At 36.7% G+C, this 23,483-nt stretch overlaps 1 protein-coding gene across 2 annotated transcripts in view; it reads right to left on the reverse strand.

Annotated features, from left to right (window-relative positions):
- Positions 1-23,483, reverse strand: part of JMY (junction mediating and regulatory protein, p53 cofactor) — a 66,676-nt gene that overhangs the window by 18,791 nt on the left and 24,402 nt on the right. For both annotated transcript variants that reach the window (XM_054808842.1, XM_054808841.1), the window contains exons 3-6: positions 18,535-18,685; positions 16,163-16,332; positions 7,702-7,867; positions 3,671-3,858 (exon numbers count right to left, since the gene is read on the reverse strand). In XM_054808842.1, coding sequence (XP_054664817.1) covers positions 3,671-3,858; positions 7,702-7,867; positions 16,163-16,332; positions 18,535-18,685 — 675 coding nt within the window. The remainder of the gene's footprint in view (positions 1-3,670; positions 3,859-7,701; positions 7,868-16,162; positions 16,333-18,534; positions 18,686-23,483) is intronic.

Below are 23,483 nucleotides of genomic sequence, written 5' to 3' on the forward strand. Positions count from 1 at the left end.
TCCTAGATGAAAGCACGCATTATGAACATATCCCAAACAGCTTCACCAACTAGTTGCTTCTCCTAGTCTGCTCACGATGAGGAATACTCTTCCTGGATGTAAAATAATTCAATTTCTCCACAAGTCTATTTTTCCAAAGGTATTTTTCTAGACGCCTTCTACATCATCTTTTTAACCTTAACTCTTTGCTATAAATCAGGGTCCCTAATAAAACAGCTGCTTATTCCATATGATAACCTAATTAATACTGCTGTGCAGCCAGCAGGGGGTAGACTGGGATAACAGCAGCAATATCCTGCATGAAAAATCCATAACTAGCTTTCAAGAAGTAAGAAAAATAATGAGACTGCTGTTAAAGTCTTACTTCTGAATGACTGTCATCAACACAAAGGAACATCAGGAAATGACTGCTTAACAAATGCAAATAGGTTAGTATAAAAAAATGTGAAAATAAAGAGTTTATACTCATGGTAGCGGAGTGAAAGAACATCAACCTCTGTGAAACCATAAATTTAAAAAATGCTGGCTCAGATGTACAGAATCACAACTGAATGAGTTGTCTAAGTAACCGCTAGCAAAAGTTTCTAAGTAAAGGTTTGGTACAATTATTTGACAACCACATTAAAAAACAAAAGCATCAGCTGCAAATACAGGGAAGGAATTTCTGAAAACCAAAATGATTAGAGACTGTAGTCACAGAAGTTTGTATTACATATAGTCTTATTTTATACAGAGTAATTGATTCCCTTTCACTGCATTATCTCCTCAACAGAAAAGATTTCCAAATACCTGGATAATGAAACAACCCCCTCCAAAAAATAAAAACTGATGATAGAGAATATTTTCCTATTGTTTTCTTAATCATGATATCTGCTGCTAGAAAGGAGGCATTCTCCTAAGGGTATTTTCAGTTGCCAAAAACCTAATAATGAGCATGGACTGTAATTTCTAAATATATCACAAGATTGTGATATACACTGCTCAATGCACAGCTTGCTTTTTGTTTTCAACTACAGAACTGATAAGGTAAAAAAAAAAAGAGAAGAAAAAGGAAAAAACCTGCCAAAGCCTCACCAACCCAATCCAAAACAGAACACTTGTTTACAGTTCTATTTTAAGATACTTTGCTGAAACAAGTATTGTCAGGAACACAATCTGATAAGCATTAAGTAGATTCTCATCTCAGTTCAACATCAAATGTTTCTTAATTGAGAAAGACAGACTTTAAGATTTACCACGTAGTATGTACTTTCCAAATGCACTCTCAAAACCTCATTTTTTTTCTCCACTGAGCATTCAGTGATCACTGCACCCATTCTCACTATCTAGAATCTGTTTTTCCATCCCATCTGTATCTTTGTTCTGCATGCTTAACTTAAACTGCCAACTCTTCAAAGCAACAATCCTTTCTTCCTCCCAGTTTTCTAAAGTACAACTACGACCCACATCAGGCACTATTAATAGTGTTCATTAACAATGTTTTGCAATAGGACTAGAATGGTCACTCAAGATACAAAGCTTGTTTATGTTTGAATCAAAGCCACAAAAGCCTTCATCTTCTGGTAATTACTATTAAGCTTAGTAGGGCTCTGCATTATTCAGCAGTAATAAGAGCAGCTTACACCTTATAATGTATGTAGCTTATACAGTAAATATCTTATAATGATATAGCTTATACAGTAAATACGTCTAACATAAATATCCATCAAAAAGGCTATGTTCTTTTCTGCCCAGCAAGTGCCGCAAAATGGCACACAACTGATTCTGCCTATTCTTTTTGCTCAAATAAAAATCTTTAATTTCCCTTGGCAAGTTTAAATACATGTTATTAATCTGTGATTTCTTTAGAAGCTGAAAGCAAAGTATTTCACTGCAGCACTCAACTCCAGATAATGCTACGCTGGGCAATGAAATCAGCAGAACTGGAATTAGTTCTAAGAGAGCTGTGATGTCCGTGCTATGATGTCCAGCAGTGAAGTTCCACACGGAGACATTACCTCAGGTTGTGAAAGCAGTGTAGCCATGCTCTTCCAGCACAGCGCTGAGCAGACATGACTATATTACTCCTGCACGCAGATCCAGATGAGCAATACCACCATATACAACTCTGCATCATGTCTCAGTGCACAAGCAGGCATGCTGCAACTGCTGTTACAGCCCAGAAGTAATTCCTTCAGCTTAAACAAGGTATTTTATCATAGCATAACCTTGAAATAAATGAGCCAATTGAAGGTGACGAGTTCTTTATACAGATATGAAGGCATGCTAAAAAAATCTCTACTCCTGCTTCAGAGTTGCTTCTTGTTAACTCACATAAGTTAAGTAAGGAACAGCAACCAGGCTTGTCGCTTTTAAACAGGTTTGTGTACTCTGTAAGATGCCAGCAGTGTCTTTTCACATTCAGGAGAAAATAGCATAACTATTATAATACAGCCTGTATTAATTAGCATAACATGACTGATAGGATTCATTACTTAAAGTACTTGATATTTTTTCTTTTTACAAACTCACATGAAACAAACTCAATGACTCTGAGCAAACTACTTCCCATAACTATCAAGAGACATTTCTTTTATAATGATTTATTCGCAGTCTTCTCCTTATTGCATTACTCAGAGACAGGACAGTGACTGAAGAAATATAAAAAATCCAAAATATAAAATGTATCAGCTACTGTTTTGTTTGCTCTGTTATGCTTCATATTCAGGTACAGAAAGAGATATATTGTTATGAAGGGGACGCAAGACCTGAAGGCTTTTCCCTCAACCTACTAGAACTGCTTATATAAAGGGGTCATCTCCCACATCAAGGGACATGACTGGGAACATATAACCACACCAACCCCTGATCTCAATTTAGAATGAGCTCCCAACTGGGACTTCTTCATAACCTTATAGCATAGGGTGGAAATCTATTTTATAACAAGTATTACAATGCTCTCCTCAGAACTTTGATCTATTCTACTCATTAAGCTATCTTGCTCATTAATAATACATATTCATGTAACCACAAACTGCTAGGGAACAATAAACAAGTCATTCTGACAAGTCATTCTGGAAAAAACGAATGAACAAATTTACATACACTTGATACACAATTTCAAAACATTAGCTATATCAAAACAATTTTCTGCACAACATCCCAATCATGCAATGCATGAAAAAAGCAAATGGCCCTAAATAGCACATCTAGTTTTACAAATTAAGAATATATACTGGATTTCCTATCCATCTGCTGAATACAGAGTATCAATGAGAAATGACGTAGTTTAAAAGGATGAGGTGAGAAAATGAAAATAGAACTCATTAGTGAGAAAACACCCTTGAAAATTCTCTTCTGCAAATATATATAAAACTATTTTCTCTAAAAACGTGCATTCTAGCATGGGCTTTCCACATGAAAGTATTCTGATTCGTTAATAAAAACAAGTTTATTTGTTGACTTCAAAGTGATTAAAGGTTACTTTAAAGCTAAAAGGTAATCTGAATCTTAAATATATCAATTAAATAATACATGCTTTTATATTTGGTACTCTGCAAAACATCTTTTACTAAGTAGTAAATACAATCCATGAAAATTCTAGGAGACTTGGAAGTTGTATCTGAAATGAAACCTTTTGAAGTTTTATTAAATTTGCTAATTATGGTAGAAATTTGCAATTTAATAATACCTTCTTATTTCTGAGGTAGGCTTTCTTGGCTGAAATACGTCCACGCCTTGCTTCCAGCTGACGGATTTTTTGTTGTAACTTTTGCAGCTCTTCTTTTTGCAAGCGTATAGATGTTGCCATATCCTCTTTTTCAAGCATGGCTTCCATACTTTCATAAGTGTCATAATACACCACTTCATCTCTCTTCTCTGTTTTAAAAATGTCAGCAATGAAAAAGTCAAATCAGTAGTTTGTATTTTATTAACATTTTGTTTTGATCAACAACCCCTCCCACCGAGTCGCAAGATTTAATGTAGAAGAATGCTGTAGTCTTTTCAGCAGACTATCAAAAATCAAAAGGTCAGAGGAAAAGCACTAAACAGCAAAGCACTGTATAGCTTTAAAGCTTATATAAAGAACAGAAATCAATACCAATGAAGCACATCTTGGTATTCAGGTAAGCTCAGAGCATTAAAATACAAATGCAATTGTAAATGTACGCTTGTGTCTGTAGCATAACTTGATCACAATGTCCACACATATCTTTGGGGTCTCTTAACTAATACAAGGTACACATGATGTGCAGTAATATCCTCTGGTCTTCGCTATGAAGTTCAGGATGTTCAGACTCTTTCTGAAGTCTTTGATATGAGACTCTTCTGCGACAACCTCCTATTAATTTCAAGAAAGGGGAATCAGACAACAAAACACCAAAAATCCTCTTTTAGAAGGTTTTTGACCTCCCAGTCACTGTTTCTGCTCAGAGGCAACAGAGGGAGGGTAACTTCCAAGGCAATCCTTCAAAGCATTATAGGCCTGGAAAGGAGGTCATTACTAATAGTTTTATCAACAATCATGTTTTTTAGCCTCCTGAGCGAAGCATTCAGTATAACATTGAGCTCATCTCTGAATGCTGCCTTCTCATCTCTTGCCAAGAAGGAAAGAGTGATTATTATAAATCCTTGCAGAACGCTGGGATGAAGAACCAGCAAAGGCCTCTTGTTCCCTATTTCACTGGCATACCAAGTAGGATATTTCTGTAATACACCAAGAGGGATATGCATTACTGCTGGCTGAAACAAGCAGATACAGCTGGCATGACTGTCAAGTGTCTGCTCTGCAGCACCACCAAACCTTCTCATTTCAACTTCATCAACTACTTTTAGCAAGACTGTAACTTCCTCCTACTTCTGCTACTAGATTATTTGGGGAGAAGGGCAGGGTTTTCTTCAGTACACTGTCCATTTTCAAAGCTGTTGTCACTTCATGTTATTTCTCATGCTAATTTTAGCTCAGCAGAAGATATAGCTGGACCAGAAAAGAAAGCACAGCATTATATTAACCTTAAAATAAAAACTAATAAAAACAGACCTACTACATTCTTTACTTTAGTGCTCATTTCAAAAAGAAACCAACACAAAGTTTCATCCATATGTAAAGCTGCCAAGTCAATAGAACCCACTTTGAGACATCAGTGAGTAAAAATAAGACTCAAGGCTAACAACTATTATATTTTGTCATGAACTTATAAAATGCAAGAACTTACATGAAAATTTTCTTTTACAACACTTTCATGCAGAGTTAAAGATAGGAATTTACAAGTAAAACTCCAACAGCACACCTGCAAACCAGTCAAATCTACCATTTATAAAACACAATGTTAAACTATGTTTTACTGTTCAAAAAAACCCCTTGGCAACACTATTGCAACCTCCATTAAACATTCCAAGAATTTTCTACAAACAGCTTATGAGCTTTTGGAGTGACTACAAATTTGGTAAGTGCTTAAAGCTTCTAACGACTGTACCACTTAAAATAAAACAATTAGAATTATTCCCTTTTAGATATGATCCACACCGTTTGCACTCGTTCAACCCACCCTCCTACCAAAGCAGGAACATACTATCACATTCTCTGTTGACAGAAATGCATCTGTCACAAAACCATTTTACAAGAACGTACAAATAGTTAGTATGGATAAGGTAAAACCCTTTAAAATTCTAACCTAATAAATTCACATTTTGTGAATTTCAGTGCAGGCATTTGGTTAATGACAGTAAAAATCTACTACTGTTGTTTATAATATGACAATCTATTATCATTTGATACTTTTCAGATCCAATGTGCTGAATTTGACTGTTGGACTTGATCATCTTAGAGGTCTTTTCTTACAGATTCTATGATTCTATGAATTTGCAAAATAAAATGTTTTTCTTCTAGCTTACAACCAACTGGCAGTTAAATCAAATCACTCTCAAAAAATTCTGTGGAGACTTCATTAGCAGTATTGGTGATGTCCCTCAAATCCAAACAGAATCCAAAACTCTCTGAACTATCTCTGCAGAGCCAATACAAAGAGTAAAGAGTAACAACGGCCTCTACAAGTCACTAAGACACACGTATTTCAAATCATACAGATGTGCACAATTAAAAGGCCATTTCTTGACTGACTATAAGTACACTTTTAAAGGGAAGCATAACAGAAGATGCAGCAGACCATTCTTTTCTCTTTGTATAAGAAATAACACATATTAAAAGAACACTATATGTTTTAGATGCTTTCATTCAGATTAGGTGCCGGTCTTCAAGAGATGTAGCCACTTCAGTGTCACCTTCTTCACATTAATTGTTCTATCCCCACCACCTAACTAAAGTCTGAAGAGGTAATTTCATCCTTTAAACAAAATACCCTCATATTTAAGAACTCTATTTTTAATTTTCTGTCCTATGGGATATTAACCGAGGACTGTTAAAAAACAGTAATTCCTTCTAACATAGACTGCTGTCTTTACTTAAAAAAAAACCCCAACTTTTGGATTTTGCATTAAAGAGCAAAGGAAGAATACTGGACTATTTTGTTGCCCTGGGGAAAGGAGAGGGTTGGCTGTTTAGCTGACTTGGAGTTTTGGTTTATTTTGGGTCAGGTTGTGGGGTTGGGGTGGGTTTTTCTTTTAGATCTCTGGAGAAAACATTAGTGACAAGATGTAACGACCTACGATGTTTTTATAGCACGCTTAATCTCTGAGGGCCCTTATGTTTTACTATTACTACATCAAAGAGGAAGAATTCTGATACACGTTTCTTCTCAGCGTGCTGTTCAAGGGTTTTCCTTGGGTCCACAGGTAAGCAAACCACACCATGTCTTCAGTACCAAAATTAAATGTCTGATTTCCCAAGTACAAAAACTATCTATGTCTAAAGCACCAACTAACTCTCCACAGAGGCACCTGGTCGAAGTTGCCACATTTCTTTAAGTCATTTACAGAGTATTCAATCCTCATCTTCCATACGTGCAGTTAACCATTGTTGCCATCACAAGCCTAAGAGGAGGAGATTCACGTAACAGTGAGAAGAACCCATTATACCAATGTTTTCTCTTTTTCCAGAGCCAACTCACAATACAATCCAGCTTCAAATCACTTAAGTGACTTTTCTATAATCAAATTTGCTATTCAAGCCCTATGCACTAAACAATAAAACAGAGCTTGTGTGAATAAAAACATTAACTATGGAAAGGTTCAAAGGACAGAACTGGATTCAAAAACGCAGTATGATTTACCTGTTCCATTTCGATAGTTCCTAAGTACACAAGGTATAGTAGGTTCTGGAAATACAAAGTTTGCATCACTGCTCTAAATCAGTGAGATGGTAATACAATAAGCTTCGAAGTTTAGCTGAAAGACTCTGGATTTGTAAGAATACCTTTTGAAAACCAGTCACTTTAAAGAAATTAGTAATACCAATGCAAATTGTTAATGAGGCAAGTTCAGTAATTAAGACATTTCCTCCTCCCTGAATTTAGTTTTCCAAAACTTACATTGTATCTTATATGCTTATTTCCAACACAGGCAATCAGAACCAGACCAAAATTTCTATATGTGTATGCATATGCCTTATGAACAGGTGCAAATTTTAATTTAACAGTAGTTACATTAGAAGATCCAGTTCTTCACATGGTAAAGAATCTCATTTCATTCCCACAGGTTTTACTAGACTCTTAGGAAGAGAATTATCTTTTACAGATTACGTCTTAAATAAAATGCATAAAGCACCTGACATCAGTCTTCTGATGCTTTCAAGTTGTGCTGTCAGAAGCAGCTCTTCACATTTCAAGATCTCAAACTGCACTTCATATAATTGAAGCTGTAGATCATAATAATCAGCTTCTAACTGGTCCAAATGGGCTATGGCTTCTGTACCACCTTTCAGGCTCTGCATCTAAATGGGAAGAGAAAAAAAAAAACCACAACAAAAAACCACACAACTCCAGGATAATGAAGAGAACAAAACCATAGACTTTACGATTACAGATAGATACAGTCTGGTACACTAAAAGTAACATGTTAAAATTGAACACATCAAGAGGAGAAGATTGGTTTTGAACAGCCACCAACTTTCAGACATCTTTAATATCTGACATTTTTTCTACATGGTGATGAAAAAATCCATGGCATTGGATTACTCTTTGTGACTGTCAAAGTAACAAGTCATATAATGCATAGTGTGAGACATCCCTACCACCCTTTTACTCTACCACTTGGTTCTCTGAAGACATACAATGTAAATAGTATTTTCTTATCTTCAGTCTAAATAGTCTAAAAGTTGTTTTGCTAGCAGCATCTAGAAAACTGCAGTTAAAACTGTCATTAAAGCTGAACTGAGGAAAAATGTGAAAAGTGGTGGAAACAGGGATAATTACATGCACTGATCCTCTTGTAATGACAACTTAACTAAGGAATTTCATTGTTTCTGGAGTCCTTCACAGGAGAAAAAAAGATCTAGATTAAAATATTTATATATATTTTAGCACTTGCTTGTGTCATATGTTTGACATAGAAAAGTGACACAAGATACAATGAACATGAACTCCAATCATCCTCTTTCATTCAGACAAACAAGATTTAATTGCTCAATACAGTTGGCCATTCAGACCATATTTAAAAAATACCCACAGGCAAAGGAATCTTGCGTGCTGTCTCACTTTGGATGGAATACAAAGCCATGCAGCTTTACAACCTACATGCAGAAGAGTTATGGCCACATCCAAGTTCTCTACCTGCTCAAAAAAACGTATTTCTGATAGCTTCTCCCAGATAATGGATGAAAGTAATTCAAAATTTTACTGAAGATTTGTGATCTACCTACCTTACGATTCTGATGAAATGTGGTCCAGTGTCTGTATTACAGACATTCAATCATTAAAAAAAGGACGTCTACCAAGCAAAAAACCAGGACCTAGCAAACTAGATATTTTAAAAAATCTTTGCTATTATGTTTTTACATTATGGTGGTTTCTTCGAGGTATAAAACTATATCTGTAATTAAAAGCCAGAAATGGGTTTCCTCGGTTTTATTTATCATGCGTGTTTAAATATAACTATACTAGAACAGAAGGATATCTGTACTGAATTAAACCAAAGATCCATCTTACTCAATATCCTATTTTGGACAAAGGTTAACTGCAAGTATCCAGGAAGATGAAACATCATAGGCAGTGCAGTGATACCTCTCTAAATGTTTCACCAGCCTGCAGCACAGCTTCTAGCACAGCTTAAGCCACAATGCTGCCTTTTATACAAAATAGACTTACTTCTTGGATTTACTATTTTATACAAAATACACTTATTTGGATTTTACTTCATAAACTTGTCCTATCCCTTTTTTTGCAGCATGTATGCTTTTAGCACTTGCATCATTACCCATTGACAGGGATTTCACTGCTCAATTAAACACTAAGGACCCAGTGCTGTATTACACTTCTTTCCATACAAGATCAACAGACAGAAGACCTGTGAATCAATTCTTGTAATGTCTGTTTTAAAAATTTCTACTACCATATTGTATATTTACTGAATGCATTTTTTGTATATCAGCTATTAGCCTGAAAGGTTCAGTAAGTCTTTAAGTATCATAAATCTTACAATCAATAATGTATCATTTGTATGTTTCAGTCCAGTGTGACACCAAAATGTTAATTCTATTAACTCTGCTTCCATATTACGTTACTAATTGTGACCAGAACAATAAATGACATAATGATGGCATATTTGGAGTTAATTAGAGGCTAGTTCTCAAGACGAAAGGACTGATTCTCTTGAACTTTTCAGTTTTTGCATGTAAGAGAGATAATGTTCGTTGGTGAGGCAGAGTATCCTAGGTTTTGGCATTTTCAAAGGATTTTCTCATTGTAAAGAAATATACCATAGCAACAAAACATGGTGGAGCTTTTTTGTTTTGTTTCAGGATTATTTTGAAAATTAAGGCAATGTCATTCAAACTTCTACCACAACTAAGAACTTTTGCTTTGTCAGTAAACTGTGAAATTCACTCAAACTTATACTTTTCTTTTTCCTTTAAAAAAAAGGTGCTCTCAAATTTAAGACCACAGACTTTCTATAAAGACTGCATAGAGACATAAATGGGCCATCTTCAAAAGTATCAGCTAATGAAGTAACAGTAGGTCAGTAATTCATTCAGCTGCAGCGGTGCCTGCCTGATAAAGGACCTGTCTGACAACTTAATCTTAGCCCTACAAGCATACATCACAGATGCTGCCAGCCACCTGGTCTGTTTTAGGGGTACAGCGCCACTATGTGCAACAGCAATGGGAAATTAATACTGTCGAATGGTTCTCAGGCAGATATCCTAGCTACATAATAGCTGCTCATGAAAAAGAAAAATTGAGACCTTTAATTTCAAATATATATGTTGAAACCTTATGTGAGATACCATATATGTATGATAATTCAAAACAATACCATTCTTGGGAAAATTTCAGCGTTTTTTGTTAAAAATTTAAGAGTGGTTCAATTCTTAATGTTACAAGTTGCTATCTAATCTTTACTAGTAATTTGCTGCATCCTTGGTAGGTCTCAGGCTGATCAACACAGTGAAAGAAACATGAAGAACTTTAATGTGAGCATGTTAGAGGAAAGAAACATTTTGCAGTTGCACAAAGAAATAGAACTGAGGAGATCTGAGTTCAGTTTCCTGCTATGCCACAACTTCCTGCATTAGCTCAAGCAAATAATTTAATCTCTCTGGCCCTAAATCAAGTAACAGCGTTTACGGTCTTTGTTGTCTCATTCATACTAAGTAAAGAACTTAAGCAGGAATTCAGGTTTCTCAATAGTTCCAAGGCAGAAATATATTATCTGTAAACCCATACGTTGGTAATAAAGATATAACAGGTTAAAAGAGAAAGCTTCTAACAAGAACTATGAATACACATACTAAATGGATAGATGACAGAATGAATAGAAAAATAGCCAAACATGGAATACAGAAGAGAGGGCCATCAAATCCAGCTTTCTTTCAGACAAATGTAAAATTAACTGCTTTCATAAACTGAGTTTTTAAAATAATTTCCATGTTGTTATTGTTGTTCTTATTCTGCTTTTGTAAAAACAAAAACAAAACAAAAAGCTTCCCACAACACTCTGTGCTTGTTATTCCTTTTGGAAGTCTGTTCCAGATACTCCCTCCTAACTGCTCAGAAAACTTCTTCTCTATTTCCAATGTATGCACAACCAGATAATACCATTTGTTCTTGTGCCTGTACTGAACAGCAACACACATTGCTCTTGACTAGTATTTATTCCCATTAGTATTTTTCATAAAATCACAGAATGGTTTGGGTTGGAAGGGACCTTTAAAGATCATCTAGTCCAACCCCCATCCCCCCCCTGCACTGAGCAGGGACATCTTCAAGTAGATCAGGTTGCTCAGACCCCCATCCAACTTGACGTTGAATACTTCCAGGGATGGGGCATCTACCACCTCTCTGGGCCACATCTTCTAGTCCTTCACCACCGTCATCAGAAAAAATTTCTTCCTTCTATCTAGTTTGAATCTACCCTCCTTTAGTTGGAAACCATTACCCCGTGTCCTATCACAACAGGCCCTACAGCTGGGCTACTAGGCTCAATTCCCCTACTTTTGTGGAGAACAATTTTGATTCATCTTCACTTTATTTGTCAAAACAACTTCAACTCCTCTTGTAAACAGACTCGCCATTCCTTGCATCATTGTGGTAGCCCTCCCTGCAACTACTCCAGTTGGAAGTGATCTTTCTTGGGTGATCAGAAACGTGGAAGAAAGGTGTAGAAGAAATCTCACAAATCCATGTGCAGTGCCACTAACACTTCTCCCTTTGCTGGAAATACCTGATTTGACAGACTGGAGAGCATTTGCTGCTGTACAAACCTGTAGCACTGGTGGCTCACTTGCATTGCTACCTGGTTATAAAATCATAGTCACTCTCATCTGCTGTCATTTAAAAAGTAATTAACCAGCAGTTCACAGTAAAAATTTGTATTACTTTTCTCTAGCAATACATATTAATAGCTATTATTTAATTTTCTATTATCCAGCCTTTTAAATAATCTGTCACTGTTCAACTAGAATACAGAGTCATGTTTCGATCCACCCCATGTCAATCCTGACTGTTCTCTAGTTCAAGTACTCATTTTACTTCATCACTGTTGTCTGAGAAATCTCAGAAGGGAGTAAAATTCAGAAAAAAAATCTCAGGTCTTTAAGTGTGAATATGGAAGGTCACCCTAAAACCCAACAGAAAATAATTTTAAAGAATTTTTAAATTATTTTAAGGGAAACACTGAGTACTCTGACCACTGATAAAAGGCATGTTCTCACTCAAACCTAGCTATTTGTGGAACAGATTATTCCTCCACGCAATGAAGTATCAGGAGTCACCTATAGTCAGGCCATGATACTACAGGATATAATAATATAAAAAAATAAGGTTAAGAGGATGACTCACAATTAGTATCCTGGGCAATCACAAAAATTTCAGACACTAAAAGAAACATCTTTTACCCATGAAAAGGGTGTACCACTGTTTTTATAAATTTGCTTTTTTCCAAGACTAAATGTTCAAAAATGCATAGACAACCTGCTGAACATGGTGTCCTTGTAAACTGTCAGATCTGGTCTTTGCTCTGAATGGTCATACTTTCTTTCTTAATCCTCAACGCAAACCCCGCTAAATTAGTTTCTCTAGCATTTTAATATTTTTAAAGGAATATCCTCTTTTTATCTTTCACACCTAGAAAACAGTAGCTAAATGATTTGCCACAGAGGGTATTTTAGTTCTGATTTTCTAACAGTGCAGTGAGTCTGTTTTAAGTGACCATAAATACCTGATCTTTTTCTTTCTCTCAGCAAATGAGACCAAATGTCAGTGATGCACAAAATGCTTCAAACAAAAAAGGTCTCTTCAAATGCTGGGGTTTGCCCTCTTTAATACTTATCAAAATAGATTACCCAGTCATTCTCTGGGAAAAAAAAAAGAAAAAAACCATAAATTCTGTTCTAATAATGTGATTTCAAAAGAACTTATGTGGGCTTTAATAACTATTAAGTTCAAAGTAGGTTATCATTGTTAACGACTAATTTTCTAATAATGTCCCACTGCATTATTAAAAGCCTAACTGACTCCAAGTTTTGTCTACAGAATGCAAATAAAATTGTCTTTTTTTTGACCAATTTTAGTTTGCCAATTTGAACACTGAAAGCAAAGAAAGCAAAAGCATTCTTAATCTGTTATTAAAAATAATAATTCAAATGTGTTTTAATAAATATTTAAAGTTTTCCCTATTTTAGCTTCTTAGCCTTTCCAGAAAGTTGTGACAGAAAGAAAAGGTTTAAAAAATATACAATAAAAGCTACCAAGGTGAAACATACTTTTCTGAAAAAATATTATTTTGTATCTGTACTAAAATCACTGTCCAATTCTTACAGAAAGAAGATTAATTTTCCAGAAATAGCTATTCATGCCTTCTTGAATAGAATCCTTAATGAAAGTCTTATTTTTGCTGATGCCTCCAACTCAGGCCAAAGTAAAGTGACAGTCATGAAATGCAAGATACACTTAAACACTCAGAGTCATTGGAAGCAAATATATCTTTGATTCAGACTCAATATACAGGAAAGGAAAGTGCTCTCAGAATTATGAAAATATGAAAAACATTCTTAAAAAACCCAAGCAGTACTTTGTTGGAATACGATTTTATGAAAACATCACAGAACATTTATAATGTAAATTAAAATTTGTTTTTGAAGTGTATCTTTAGAACTGAACTGTATGCTTCTAAAAGCAAAAAAGAGAACACTAGTTACTGAATCCTATATAGGCAAGATGGGACTTGTTGGACTTTACGTCTCTGGTCACTCACTTCCATTTGTCCAAACTATTTTTACATACTTAGAGAATTACAAAGGATTCTTACTCTGATTCAATGTTTCTGTTTACTGTCATAAGGACAAGACTTGGCAACCATTCCATGAAAGCAAGCTCTGGTTTACCTCAAAAGGAAAGTTTTCATCACTCCCCTCAAACAAAATTCAGAACAACAGATAGCACTTAAGAGGAACAAATCAGGAAAATAAAAAAGCGCAATATATAATTTGTGTAGTTATTCAATTTTTTAAAGAAAATACAGATAATCATAGGGCTAACATTTTCAGTTGTCAAATAAAAAAAAATTATATCTAACCTAATCACCTAATCAGGTGATTTTCGTATCATGATAACTTCGAAAACGTAGTAGCTTTCCAAATATTTACAGTGTCAACACATTTTAGGGAACAAACAAGTGCTTGATTAATACTAAATGAAAACTACAGAAACAGGGACATTTTTACTATCAGTCTTAAAAATCAATCAGCAGGGTTGGTTTAGATTTTGAGAAGAGGGAATTAAGTCCAAGAAAAACAAGTATATTATTTCCCATCTCCTTTTCCTACTCAGTGAAAGCAAGTTTATTTATCTAAGTACAGCAGGAAGGTCTTCACTTCCTAAGCTTACAGGAGAAAATGTACCACATTTTCATTTGTTGTTGTCGTTGTTTTCTTCTTTTTACTGTCATCTTTTCCAAATACACCACCTAATGTAAACACCAAATATTTTCTTTATGATAAGACTGCAACCCTTCTTCTCCAATATGGGATTCCCAGTCATGTTTGTCACATCCAACTTTGCATCCTTAGGGCTACTACATTCTCAAAGCCAAAAAAAAAAGATGTTTCAGAATAGAAGTTGGTCCTCATATCTCCCCATAACCACGTTTTGACCCGAAGCTCTCTATACGTTGTAATATACCATCCCAAAGCACCATGCCCCTGCATGCCCATCAGATGTTCCTCAGCTCTCTGTCCCCAAAAGCCCCAACCTCTCAATTCAAAGCCCTTCATCCCCCAATATACTGCAACAAACTTCTTTTCCTATGCAGCCCCTAATGTTTTGGCACATCAAAACAATCAATCATTCATTTACCAGATTGAGATCTCATTCAACAAAAATTCATGGAAGGTCTCCACTGGGAAAAAAATAAGATGTGTTATAGAAAAGATGATGCATGGCTGCCCCAAATATGTGAACATGTTAAATATAATATTTCCAGTTAGTACTGCTGGATTCTGTCATCAACTCTTAGCTAAGGATGGCAGCATCCTGATAAACTTAGGTTTCCAGACAACTCTTGGCTTTCTAAATATAAAGAGCATTGAAATGGGGCGAACTTTTTGTTTTCGTGCTCTGGGTCTTGCAAGTACTCTCTCTCCTTGCACATCAAGCTGTCTTCTACAGAAGCTCCTAAAATAGGCACATAGTCTGTCAAGCTTACAAACCTACCAATCTATACAGTGCTAAAGTAGTGAATTCTCCAGATAACGTTTTCATAACAGAGCCACCAGTTTAGTCAAATTTTGCTTAAACATTTGAAAAGTGCTCTAAAAACAAGCAACTGATTGGACAGAATGTAAATTAACATTAGTATGACAGAAAGTTCTTAGCACCAAATATCCATATGACAGCAAATTTTAAAAGAGGATTTGTAGCACTTTTTCTTTTGAGGAAGTGTCATAAAACCCAATAAATGTGCTTTTTTTCTGCCAAGACATTTAAACACAGTTTAACACATGCACTCTTTCCTCAGAAAAGCTGTAGTTAGCACAACACCTCTGGAAGATGGCCTTCATAACTAGCGTAAGCAGAGACAAAGAGAGTACAGTACAACAAGCTAGTCATCTGCGTATTTGCTACTGTTCAGACACCTTCCATCTGGAATGTCAGAACTACTCCAAAAAGGCGGTCATGCTTCTGAGACCTAAAGTGTCAAGATTACATAGCAGCAGATTTCTGTCCTATCCCTTCTCTTCATTTTATTAATCTCAGTGGATAACTGTAAACATTAACAGTTAGAACTGTCTTCCTGGTTGACTAACCAGGAAAAGATAAACAGAAAACGTAAGTGGCACAAAACCCACTATACCTATGTTGTAACTCCATTTGTATAACATGGTAGAGTGTAGTAAAAGTTTAAATACAAACTTTTACTATTAAAAGTGGAAAAATAATGACTTTCCAATCTGGATTGGTTTTGTATTTTGTTTTGGTTTTGTTTTGGTGGGTTTTTTTACTTTTTTGGTAGTGTTTTTAAGGTTTTTTCCCCTGCATGTTTTATTTTTCTATTAATTGGTATGAAAACTTACCTCCTCTTTCAGTGCATGTTTCTTCTGCTCCAAACAGATTTCTTTAGCACGCATCAACTGCAGCGTCTCCTTAGAAACTGCATACTGAAGCTTTTCCATACGTTCCACTGCTGCTGCCCATGCTGCCTTACCAAATTTTTTCTGGTCTGCTCGCATTCGATCGTACACAGCTACAGAAGGGAAGAAAAGGCAGACAGCTTATCAGTCTAATCCTCAGATCATTAGTAATTCTACTGCAGAAACAACGCACACATTTGTATCCAAAAGCATACAAAGTTCCCCTAGCAGAGAGCAGTCATTGTACACAGTACTAACCTTCAAATCCAGGATGCAAGTACTCCTGTACTTCATGTAAAATCTAATTAGCTATTTCTTGATAATCTTATCATTATAATTCCAGGTTTTGTTATCCACAGAGGGACCATTCTGAATACACAGTACCTGAACACTTGAATCACTGGTTCAGAATTCTTAATAAAAATATCTCATCAATGCTACCATGTGGTCTTAAACTGCATCCCAATTTCTCCCTGCTTCTGAAAGCCCCAATTATCAGCTACTAAAGTCTCCAGTTTTCCTTGATAACTTCTATAGTGCAGTTGTAAGTTTGAACAAATCTGTAGAGCGAAAAAAAATTACAATTTAAAACAAAAATTTCAGCTTGACCTCAAGTGCAATTCTGTAAGATTACCAAATTAAATTTAAATACCATCTTTAAACTCAAAATGCTTCATAAATTAATTCAAATTAACTAAAATTCTAATCTGATCTTAATATGCAGGGATGAATGAGAACCTTTTTGGGAAGACTTCATCATAGCAGGAATCCCCTGCCTGACACAGATTTTCTGTTCTTGAGTCCCAGACTTCATCTAGGCTGGCACACATGAGACTTTCACCATTTTTAATATATAGAACAATCACATGATACTGTACACTTAGCCATGAAATCAAAGGGATAGCATTCAGTCCCCAGCTGCTAGAAGATATTACAAGATATTACTTTTAATAATAAAAAATTCCCTTATGTTTCATGCATGCTTCCTCTACCATCTGTTAGTATTTTGGTATGTAAGACCACCCTGTGATCAGCAGGAGGCCAAAAAAACCCCAAACATAACAAAACAGGCAAGCAACCTGTACACCAAAGGTCTGTGGTTGTAAACAGTCTCCAGGCATTTCATTTCCCAATGTTTTTCCCCACCATCCTGATTGCTGTACGTAAAAAAAAATCATGTGAACAAACCAAAAATAACTGTAACAATAAATAACTGTAGGTATATGTTCTTTATCAACTAATGGGGTATTTTATTTGCTGCCTTTGTCATACTAGAAAAGGAACTAAACTGATTAAATACATTTACAATTTGTTCTAATTAAATTCATTCCAACATGCTTGAACGGGTTTAGTCACTTTCTCAATATAAGGTGGAGTTTCATGTGGTACTTAACTTCGGTCGTCACCGAAAGGAAGCATTTTGCAGTGACTGCTTCTCTTGAGGCAGATCTAGCAGTCATGCAGGGAGATGAGAGGAAATCTACCATCAAAAAAGATTTTCTCCCCAGGGTACAACTCATTTATCTGGTTGCACAATCACTATCACCAAGGCAAAGAAAGAAACAGGAATCTGGAGTCACGCAGGGAAGACAGTGGGACATAAAACTCTATCAGTGGTAGCCCACAGTCAAACTAAAAGAGGTGACATGAAACCACATCCTGAGGTATGTTTGCCCTAATAAACTGATTATTTAAGTTAAAATGGCACAAGGATGAGAGTGCAAATGTACATGACAAGTGATATGACCTGGTTTTATGGCATCAACTCTTCAGTAAAACTGCCGTATTCTTCAAGCAGAGAAATGCCAAAGTTAGATCCCTGAAGCTTTCTGGACAATAGAGCAGCTGTCACAAAGTAGTTATACTGAGCTGTTACTTTGTATTTAGAGCCATGAAAAACATTACTGAAAGGCAGGGGAGACAGGAAAAGGGAACGAATTGAAAAGTAATAAACACTTACTATGGTGGTCTGCCATATCCGGTACAGAAGACAGAATCCATCAGGGACTCTATGGTCCCTAAATCCTTTGCAAATGTGCAGTGCAGCTAACACAATCACATTGAGAAAGTGGTTGTGAAACTTTTATCTAAAATTTCTATTCTGCTCACTTCTGATGATGTTCTGAAAAGACTTATTGGTGAAAGATTCGAATAGACACAGAAGATAAAAACAAATGGGAATGACAACTGCATTTTTCTCATGGAAGACTGATGAAAAAAATAAATAAATTACAGTACAATACAGAACATGATAAATATTAAATAAATTTTTAAAGATCTTTCATTTGACGAATAGGATAGCAGAAAATAACTACCTTTCTGTGTTTTAGCAGTTATTTCAAAGTATTTAACTGTAAGATCTTGAATAGAAAGCACAGCCATGTGGGCTTTTCTCTGCCAATCAGCATCTTCTTTTTGCAGACTCTCAATTCTTCTAGGGCCTAGGTAGTCATTCTCTATTGAGATCTGAAAATGAATCAGTCCATAATTAATAACACAATTAATTGTTACTATTTTGCCAACAGCAACCAGTTTCAGGGTGGATAAGAAAGAAAAACACAAAGGAGAGAAAACTACCAGAAAATCACCATGGCTTCTCTTCTAACATTTTCTCAAATTCACTTTTTGGTCTGGAAGTTCCTCGTTTGGACGCAAAGTTCTGGAGAAAGTGTGGTCTAACAGAAAATCTTCTCATCTCACAAAGAGATCACATCACCAATCTACAGTTTCTTTTCTAGTAATCACTTTCTCAAAAAAAATATTCCAGCTATTCTTCCTAAAACCCCTCTATATTCTCTGTGAGAAGAATCCAAGCCTCATGATAAAATTGGCTAAGATAATTTTCTTTTCCTGACAACGAAACTCGCTTTTGAAGACTTTCATGTTTTGCAAGATTTACTTCAGATAATGCTTTGAAACTGAGAACATTATGATGGCTTTCACAAAAATGGTTGTCGGAAAGCAGACAAAAAGAGGAAGAAACAGCAGAAGCCATTAACTTCAACAAACATCTATTTCCATCAGCTATTGCTTCAGAGTAACAGAACATAAAAGAACATATTTCTAAACCATATGGATATGTTTCTGAAGGAAAACAAATTAGTTCTTCAGAGGAAACAAACTGAAAGGAGGTCCCTAATCTAGCATGTGAGCAAGTGAGAATGAATCAAAGAGGCAAGACTCTTCCACTGGAAACATTCTTCTCTGGAAAAGTTCACAGAGTGTTGCTGAGTTTTAAAAAGAGTTAAGTAAGTTTATTGTGAGAAGATATGAGAAACATGCCTGCAACTATAGGATTTTGATACGTTTTATATAGTATACATCTCCTAAATAAAGAAATAGTCCTCAAGGTACTAGATTTCCATCTACTTACAGATTTAGGTAAACATGCACTTGAAAAATTTACACTCTCATGATCAAGTTTTTCTGTCTTTGAAGCCTCTTTCCTTGCCCTCCACAGCCTGCATAACATTATATCAAAGTCTCTTCCTTCCCTAGGTCCAACACTAAAAGAAAATATCATACATCTCCAATTTTCACCCTCCTTTAATCCTTGCAGGGACACACAATTTAGGGTTTTCTGCATGTTTAACATCCTTCCAGAGTTCCATCAAGATGTCTTTTTGAATGGACACTGATTCTGCATCTTTCCACACCATTTCCCCCCCATACCCTAATCATAGGTCAGATCCAAGGCTGTTCTGGTCCTTGCTTCCAACTGTAATTACTACTAGCACTTGCAGAAAAAGAAAAAAAAAAGAAAAAAGCCACAAGGCATGGACACATTGATAATTCCCAACTTCTGTTACTAAACAGCTTAGAGGCTTCAAGAATATCTAAGGAACCTGAAGGTGCACAAGTCCATGGGACATGATGAGATGCATCCGCGGGTCTTGAGGGAACTGGCGGATGAAGTGGCCAGGCCACTCTCCATCATATTTGAGAAGTCCTGGCAGTCCAGCGAAGTTCCCACTGACTGGAAAAGGGGAAACATAACCCCCATTTTTAAGAAGGGAAGAAAGGAAGACCCAGGGAACTACAGGCCGGTCAGTCTCACCTCCGTGCCTGGCAAGATTATGGAGCAGACCCTCCTGGAGACTATGCTCAGGCACATGGAAAATAAGGAGGTGATTGGTGACAGCCAACACGGCTTCACTAAGGGCAAATCATGCCTGACAAATTTGGTGGCCTTCTACAATGGGGTTACAGCATTGGTGGACAGGGGAAGGGCAACTGACATCATCTACCTGGACTTGTGCAAGGCATTTGACACTGTCCCGCACAACATCCTTGCCTCTAAATTGGAGAGACATCGATTCAACGGATAGACCACTCAGTGGATAAGGAATTGGCTGGATGGTCACACTCAAAGAGTTGTGGTCAATGGCTCAATGTCCAAGTGGAGAACAGTGATGAGTGGTGTTCCTCAGGGGTCGGTGCTGGGACCGGCACTGTTCAACATCTTTGTCAGCGACACGGACAGTAGGATCGAGTGCACCCTCAGCAAGTTTGCCAACGACACCAAGCTGTGTGGTGTGGTTGACACTCTGGAGGGAAGGGATGCCATCCAGAGGGACCTTGACAGGCTGGAGAGGTACAAACCACATGAAGTTCAACAAGTCCAAGTGCAAGGTCCTGCACATGGGTCAGCACAATCCCAAGCACGACTACAGGCTGGGCGGAGAATGGATTGAGAGCAGCCCCGAGGAGAAGGACTTGGGGGTGTTGATTAATGAGAAGCTCAACATGAGCTGGCAGTGTGCGCTTGCAGCCCAGAAAGCCAACTGTGTCCTGGGCTGCATCAAAAGAAACATGACCAGCAGGTCAAGGGAGGTGATCCTGTCCCTCTACTTCGCTCTTGTGAGACCCCACCTGGAGTACTGCGTCCAGCTCTGGGGGCCCCTAACAAGAAAAACATGGAGCTGTTGGAGCGAGTCCAGAGGAGGGCCACAGAGATGATCAGAAGGCTGGAGCACCTCTCCTATGAGGACAGGCTGAGAGAGTTGGGATTTTTCAGCCTGGAGAAGAGAAGGCTCCAGGGAGACCTTACAGCAGCCTTCCAGTACCTGAAGGTGGCCTACAGGAAAGCTGGAGAGGGACTGTTTATCAGGGAGTGTAGTGACAGGACACGGGCTAATGGGTTTAAACTGAAAGAGGGCAGATTTAGATCAGATGTTAGAAGGAAATTCTTCCGTGTGAGGGTGGTGAGGCACTGGAACAGGTTGCCCAAAGAGGTTGTGGCAGCCCTCTCCCTGGAAGTGTTCAAGGCCAGGCTAGATGGGGCACTGGGCAACCCGGTCTAGTGGAGGGTGCCCCTGCCCATGGCAGGGGTGTTGGAACTGGGTGATCTTTGAGGTCCCTTCCAACCCAAACCATTTTATGATTCTATGATTCTATGATTCTATTCTATGATTCCTGAGCTGATGGCTAATCTGAATCATTGTTAAGAGCCACTGATGGGTCTGTCCCTTTCTGGAACACATACATGCTTAGTGTCCATAGTTAAACTGTGGAAATTACTGCCACAGAGCATGTGAGGTGTGTTTAGTAAGAGTTTTATTGTTTTTCTTTTATTTACAGGTTGTTTTAAAGCATCACAAATTCATTGAGGGGCACGTTTTTCTTTTATTATGGGAAAGACTGTAAGAAATCATTCAGTATTTTCTTTCCCTTATCATTCATATCTCTGTCTTCTTACATGAATCCCATGCTTTGCAAAGTAAGGCAATCTGATTCATTTACTCTGTCCTTGCACTGACACTGTTTGCAGAGAAATACCTTTCCCATCCTCACTGCCATCCAATAACTATTCTGATCCTACAGTATGTTTCTGAGAGAGAGAAACTAAAACTGCAGCATTCAAGATGCAACTATACCATGGATATATATGAGGGTGTGATGTTGTTTCTATTTTGCTTCCGTTTGGCTTTTTTCCCTTAATAATTCAAAACGTTTCTTTCCTTTTTCAAAATGTTGAATGGCAAGCTATTTTCAGAGAACTCATCAAGATAATTCTCATACCTTTTTCTGCAGAGTAATAGTTAATAAAATGCATACAAATGTGCATGTATACTTTTGGAGGTTGTCATCACTTTTCTACACATGCATTACTTTTTATTTATTGACAGAACCTACTGTTCTATTATCCAGCCTTTTGTAAGGGAACTTTTTTAAAAAAAGAAAACAAACCACAAACAAAACCTTTTTCACATTCAAACATAATCAGGTTTTTCCACAAGTCTTATTAAACTGTTTTGCAGTTGAACATCCAGAGCACTTTTCTACTCTATTCACCTTGCAGACAGGCAGATTTAAGTGATCAGATACATTCCACGGTTTTTGAATCAGCAACCTCATACCAAAACTTCAGTTTCCTCAGTGATTCAGACTCCCAGTCTGCCTTTCATCAGATCGCCTGTTTAGAGCATTTTTTCAGAAAGCCCATAAACCACTGATTTTAAGTCAGCAAAATATTTTGCTATGAGTTCATATAATAAATTTAGAGCATTTATAGTTCAGAATGTAAACAGAAACTGGCATATAACCCTTCTGAAACAGACTTTGAGATTATAAAGATTACCACAGCATAATTCAGCATATTAAACCAGTTTCTCAAACAAGAACGCAATATGTTCAGCAAAGTTTATCACCTTCATTTGCAAATCCAACCATTTTGCATAAGCATAGATTACCATTTCTTCCCTACTGTACAGGTTTGTCAAAAAACAAGTTTATTTAATTATGGTTTCTGATGGTGTGAGGACACATCTTCAACTACAGATATACTAAAAGATACTTAAGAATTCTTTGAAGTGCTTCAGTCTCTCTGCTGAGTACTACCTTAGCTTTTTTTTTAACAGACATTTTTCATCACCTTCTTGTCAGCAAGTCACTAGTCTATAATTGCAAGAGGGTGTGTTTCATAAACTGAGAGGAATGAAATTGAGCTGATTGCCATGCAAGTAATTTTAAGTTTTAATCAGTGCTGCTTTAGTGTCCTTCAATGTGCCTTGTGTAGCTTTGTATTCATGTTTTTCAACGCAAGACTGCCATGCACTCAAAAATATGAGGCTTAAAAAAATAAAAATGCACAGTTCAAAAACCAGCTCACTGAGACATCAATTGTTCAAGAGCCAATGATAAAAATATGGATTCAGTAATACAGAACGCATGCACTTGATGTATGGGAGCAACTTTACAAGGTAAATTAATGCTAGATAAAATAATCTATAAATATTGTTTGCCCCGTGGTTTTAAGTTCATA

This window comes from Grus americana, chromosome Z (assembly GCF_028858705.1).
Source record: "Grus americana isolate bGruAme1 chromosome Z, bGruAme1.mat, whole genome shotgun sequence".
Taxonomy (NCBI): domain Eukaryota; kingdom Metazoa; phylum Chordata; class Aves; order Gruiformes; family Gruidae; genus Grus; species Grus americana.